The sequence below is a fragment of the Castanea sativa genome, chromosome 7 (assembly GCF_040712315.1).
Source record: "Castanea sativa cultivar Marrone di Chiusa Pesio chromosome 7, ASM4071231v1".
In the NCBI taxonomy this organism is placed as follows: domain Eukaryota; kingdom Viridiplantae; phylum Streptophyta; class Magnoliopsida; order Fagales; family Fagaceae; genus Castanea; species Castanea sativa.
Genome location: NC_134019.1, coordinates 16,600,376 through 16,606,535, shown reverse-complemented (window position 1 = coordinate 16,606,535; position 6,160 = coordinate 16,600,376). Strand labels below are relative to the sequence as shown.

Here is a 6,160-nt window from a genome sequence, read left to right as displayed (position 1 = left end):
ACAAGCAATTTCTTAAACAATTCAAAATACTTTTATTAAGAATTGAATTGACTAGTAGTAGTTATTTAGTAGTTTCATTTTCTTTCTCTTGCTGTCATTGTTCTTTAGTCATAATGGCGAGTGGACATTCCAGCCATATATTGATTTTGTTTACGTTTCTCTTGCTTGCCTTGAGTGCTTCCTTGGTGCATGGCCAAGGCACAAGAGTTGGATTTTATTCCGCTTCGTGTCCTCGAGTTGAATCCATTGTTCGTTCAACAGTTCAATCTCATTTCCGCTCTGGTCCCACTGTGGCTCCTGGATTGTTGAGGATGCTTTTTCATGACTGTTTTGTGCAGGGTTGTGATGCTTCTATCCTTATTTCAGGGTCTAACACTGAAAGAACAGCTGGTCCTAACCTATTACTGAGAGGATATGAAGTTATTGATGATGCCAAGACACAACTTGAAGCTGCATGCCCTGGCATTGTCTCTTGTGCTGATATTCTTGCCCTTGCTGCCCGTGATTCTGTTGTTTTGGTAATTATCACGGAGAAAAGTTTATTTCCAAACCAGATGGAAAGTAAATTCCTCTAACAGTTTAACCAACAGGTAATTGATAAAATCATTTGTGTGTATTTAGTTACATGATCTATTTAATAGATTATGCGACTTGTGTATACGTAAATGATTTTATGAATGACCATGTTAATTGATAGGAGGAAATACCTCCAGTTGATTTGGAGGAAAACTTTATTAAAATAGAATGTTGAATGCTTTGTATTTCTGTGTAGTGTTTGTAATCTGTTCTTTGAAAAGTTTGGTTAATAATTAATCCTCCTTTGGGCCTTATGATGCAGACAAATGGACCAAGTTGGGTTGTTCCCTTAGGACGCAGAGACGGGAGGGTTTCATTGGCATCTGATACTGCCAATTTGCCAGCGTTCACTGACTCCGTCGATGTGCAAAAGCAAAAGTTTTCTGCTTTGGGTCTCAATAGTCAAGATCTTGTGGCCCTCGCTGGTAATTTCTCTTTAACTCAAGCTGGCAAGGTTTTGACGTTTTGTAATAAAAGTGACTAAGAGAAGCGCTACAAAACAAAGAAACCATGATTATTGTCGGTAATGAGAAAACAATCAATAAGTTGAAAAAGAGAACCAAAATAATACACAAAACAAAAGGTAATGCTAAGAATACTATAAATTTTGATATATAAATCTTACAAATCAACATGTTACCAATAATAATAAAAATTTAAACATTCATTTATTATACATTTATTGAAATGATATCAATTTTATTTTGTTACATTAATTTGTAAATTTTTTGCAATATATATATAGCCTCTAGGATTTCATACTACTGACTGTACAGTTAGATCCCTTTGTTATGAGAGTTATATTGTTTAACAAGGAGTAACTAAGAGACCATATTTGAGCTTTACTTATGAGGGACTAGTCTGGTAACACGATCTCTTAGCTTTTGTCTTAAAGAAGAAGACAAAAAACTTCCATTTTGAGCCTTGGTACCCATTGCGGAGTGCTTTCTCACATAATTAGTGAGATAAGTGTTAAATTATCTTCCTCACTTTTTTCAGGTTTTGGACTGATGGAAATAAGCATGAATATAGAGATAATCAATCATTAAGAAAGAAAACAAAAATGACACAAGAGAGTGAGAGAGATATACCCTTTACAGTTTTATGCTATGGACCCTTATTACACTTTTTTTTTGTTTCATCAAATACTTCAACATAACCTAACCTCTTTTTTTTTTCCTGTCATTTCTAATAGGAGGACACACCATAGGAACTTCAGCTTGTCGGTTCTTCCAATACAGAATGTACAATTTCACTAAAGTTGGGAATGGTGCTGTGGACCCGTCTATTGATTCATCATTCCTTCCTCAACTACGAGCACTCTGCCCACAAAATGGAGACGATTCAAAGCGAGTTGCATTGGATACTGGTAGCCCTAATAGGTTTGACACCTCTTATTTTACAAATTTGAGAAATGGGCGAGGGATCCTTGAGTCTGATCAAGTGTTGTGGACCGATGCTTCAACAAAAACCATTGTCCAGCGCTTCTTAACGGGTCTGAGTTTTAATTTGGAATTTGGGAAGTCCATGATTAAAATGAGTAACATTGGGGTAAAGATAGGCAATGCTGGTGAAATTCGCAAAATATGTTCCAAAATTAATTGATGATATATAAAAATATATAATCACATAAGGAACTCACTTGTTGAGGTTTTTGTTTAGTCTTGTTTTGTGTGTGTTTGTTAGCCTTAGCTTATACAATAACTCTATAAACACCAACAATTTTACATAAATTTTCACACTTGAGATGTATCATGAGTGACAATTTTATGTGGAGGGTGTGAAATTTCATGTGAAATTTTTGGTGCCTATAATAATAGTAGTCGACTTACTATTGGCCAATTCGCAAAATAAATAACAACCGGGGTCTAAATTTACTCAACAAGTTTTTAATCCATACAGGCAAAACATAACTTTGCATTTCAAGAGAGGTCACCTAGCTTAAGACTCTTATGTTGCATGTGGATTTAGAGAATTTCGGTGTTTGAAGCCAAAGCAAGAGAGGACTCTAGAGTTGTCCAAAAGATTATGTGGTGAGTGGTATGGTCGATACCAATAGGTATTAGTTCTTGCACGATTTCCAAGTAAACATAAACTCTCCCCAATACACACTCAAAAATTTTATTGAAATAAGCATCGAAACAATCCTTCAGGCAAACAATATGATAGGACAATGATTGTCACATACTTTTTATTGTATATCATCCTTACATATTACCGATTACCCGTTTTACATTTTAGATGTGGACATTATTAAAATATGTGAATATTGAGTGTGAAATTATGGATGTTGTAAAGTTGTGATTTACAACTATATTTTGTGTTAGCTTTATTCCTTGACAAAAAGTATTGTAATTGCATAAATTTGTTTCCTTGTATTTTTGTGGGATTTTATTGTATTGGGTTTAGTATTAAATTGGTGAAGACTCAAGTTTAATTGAAGATCAGTGCATTTTGCAACTAGCTCGCTAGAAATTTGTGAGGAGGGTTCCTGCAAAAATGGCATGTGAAAAGCACATGATTGGAAGCTGAAGAGTCGTGCCAAGCTGTCAAATTCTCGAGTATTTCGCGGGTAAAACTCTTTACTTGGAGGATTTTTAAGTGTGACTTTTTTACCTTTCACTCATACTATATATATCCTCATTATCCACAAAAGTATGTGAGACCATTCAAAGAGAAAAATCCTAGATAGGTTTTTTACAACACACACACCCATCTTTTAGAGAGAGAGCTACCTATCCTTAGTAAGAAATCATTGTAGCTTCTTCTCCTTCCCTCTCCCGTTGTCATACCTTGAGAGGAGATTTATACCCAAAAACAACCCACACATTTTTAGAGTGTAAAGTGTGTTTTAGAGCTTGAAAAGTTTTGGGGATTTGATAAAATAAGCCGACGAGGCTTGGCAGATGCAATCGGGCGTATTTCGGGATCTAGAAAGCTAGAGAAGACATGACTCTGTGAAGTCTGTTGGTAGCAGGAGTTTGGAGGACTCAAGTACATTGGGTAGACTAGGCTTAGAGGGTCTTTTATTATTCGTGTACTCCAAATTTATTCTCTAGTGGATCAATATATCTCTTGGAGGGCAGCGGAGAGGTTTTTCGCCGAATTCTTTGGTTTTCTCTTCGATAACGCATCTTCATGTTATCTTGTGCTTGCATCTCTCTTCCCTTACTCTTGTACTTTACTTTTATTGTTCGTTGTTCATGTTTATGCACTAGAGTAGTATTGGTTGATTACGCTTCATTTACTCTTGTTTCCGCACTTAGATAAGTTAGAGTAAAAGCAATCCAACCGCAATTTTTTAATTTTGGGTCTAAACAACTCTTGTGTTTTTAACACAAATTTGAGCTTTCAGATGTTATATGTATGTATGAAGTATACACTAAAGAGTGTGAAAAAACAATTACTGAATATGATAACATCTAAATTCAAAAGTCCACAACTTTTAATTTTGAATCCCAAAAAATAAAAAGCCAATGTGTCATTTAGCCAAACACACAACTTTAAATCATTTGTATATTGTAAAAAATCCAAAATACAAAGTGACACAGCTAGAGTAATTATATGACCAAAAAAAAAAATCTTAATTACATGGTAGTTGCACTCATTTAGCCAAAAACTTATAGTAAAATATTTTTCCTTAGAGATTTGAGAGAATGAGATAATAAATATTTTATATTTAAACTTTTAAAATTGGGCAAGGATTTGCTACATACTTAGTTGCAACAAGTGCTGTATTTTGGCATACATGTCAAAATATTATAGAGACACTTGTCAAGTGCCAATTTAACGAAAAAACATCTGTTAGTCCTTAACCTCAACGTTCTCTCACACTCTCTCTCTATCACATGCACGGCAAAATAAAAAATACAAATACAAATCCCTCTCTCTCTCTCTCTCTCTCTCTCTCTCTCTCTCTCCCCTCCTCCTCCTCCTCTTCCTCCTCCTCCTCCTCCATTCCTCTCAGATACCCACCCCCTACCCCACCATTAAACTCATCAAACCACCACCACCACCACCACATGCTTAGGCCACCAATCCCACTTGACCATGTCTACATCAACCCCACCCATCAAGACAAATATTCAAACTTCAATAATAATCACAATCACAAATGGAAACAGAAACGGAAATTTATTTTACAAATTCAAGGAAATAATTAGCTTTAATGAAAAACAAACCTAGAAAATTGGGAGTTGTTGTCTTTGCCATTGTTAGGGACAATGTCGTGAAAATAAGAGGTAGGTGGGGGATGGGAATGGCAAGGAGAGATAAAGGGATTGGGACTGGCATTAGTAGAGTGAGATAGGGAAAGGGGGGGGGGGGGAGGAGGGGAGGAACTGGCAAAGAGGGAAAGGGGTGAAGTGGCGGAATGGAGGAGACATGGGGTGGATGGGTGGGGTTGATAGAGACACAATCAGGTGAGATCAACATAATAATGACGTAACATATTTTTAATTGATTTGGCACAGTGCACATCAGCAATTAAAAATAAATTAATAGATCATATCTTAGATAAAGAGTTTATTAAGATTTTAAAAACCCTTAAAACACTCATTTTTAAAAAAAACAATAGATCAATGGCGAGCAAGTCCTACAGGTAAGTCTATTTGTGTCCCAGGTCTTTCAGTCGGTGTCCAAGCCTCTGCCCTTCTTGACCCCTTAAAATCCTTACAGAGCTATTCAGCCACATTCCAAACCTACATCTTGCCTTCGTTTCCATCCACCATGGCAAGTCCTCCATAACAAGTCAATAATCCATATCTGGATTCTCCACCAACCCAAGTACCTAATTACTCAAATATCTCCATCCCATAAATACTTGGAAAGCGTAGAAAGGAATTACAAATGTATCGAAGTGTGAGTTTGGATAGCGCGTTTGTGCGTTCCATTGTGAGTCTGCATTTTTCTATGGGTCCCATGCACTGTTCACATGACCCACAAGTACAGAATTCAGCAAATTTTAAGTTAAAATTGGGTCCCACGGCACTATTTACACATTTAAAAATTATTTTGTTACAGTATTTTCAATTTTCAATAATAAATATTATCCAAATAGACCCGAAGTACAAATCGTCAAGTTATAATTTATGCTTCTCAAACTAGACAAGGTTTAAGACATTATCCTTTTTTATTTTTAAAAATTATTCCAATCTCACTAGGCTAATAATAATAATAATAATAATAATAATAATAATAATAATAATAATAGGTGAAATTGAGAGAAACTCAAATTAGAATTCCAAATTAGAGTTCTAATTTTGGGCCATGTGTCCTAAATTATTTATTCTTAAAGAGTTTTAATTCTTAATTTTAGAATCAAATGTGAGACCATATCATAAATATTTATACAAGTGAGTTATTAAGTACAAAAATCAAAGAGTCTAGAATAAATTAATTGCAAAAAAAAATGTTTCACAATAATTTTAAAAAATTGACAATTTACATTTTATACCTAATAATATCCTTAGAAAATTTTTTAAAGAGTTAACAAAATATAAAAATGAATATCAATAGTATTTAAATTATATATATGAATTATATTATGCATTTTATTGTATATCTGTAAGTGTATCCATGCATA

General features: G+C 34.6%; 1 protein-coding gene across 1 annotated transcript; it reads left to right on the top strand.

The window, feature by feature from the left end:
* Positions 1 to 2,237, top strand: LOC142643017 (cationic peroxidase 2-like). Its single transcript, XM_075817539.1, has 3 exons — positions 1 to 518; positions 839 to 1,001; positions 1,772 to 2,237. The coding sequence occupies exons 1-3, from the start codon at positions 114 to 116 to the stop codon at positions 2,179 to 2,181; spliced, it is 978 nt and encodes a 325-aa protein (XP_075673654.1). The 5' UTR covers positions 1 to 113; the 3' UTR covers positions 2,182 to 2,237.
* The last annotated feature ends 3,923 nt before the right edge of the window (positions 2,238 to 6,160 follow it).

What these genes read in the sequence shown, in the direction of transcription:
- LOC142643017 (XM_075817539.1), top strand. Translation starts at nt 114, where the DNA reads ATGGCGAGTGGACATTCCAGCCATATATTGATTTTGTTTACGTTTCTC. An exon ending in CCCGTGATTCTGTTGTTTTG is followed by an intron (nt 519 to 838) that starts GTAATTATCACG and finishes CTTATGATGCAG; the next exon opens with ACAAATGGACCAAGTTGGGT. An exon ending in AGATCTTGTGGCCCTCGCTG is followed by an intron (nt 1,002 to 1,771) that starts GTAATTTCTCTT and finishes CATTTCTAATAG; the next exon opens with GAGGACACACCATAGGAACT.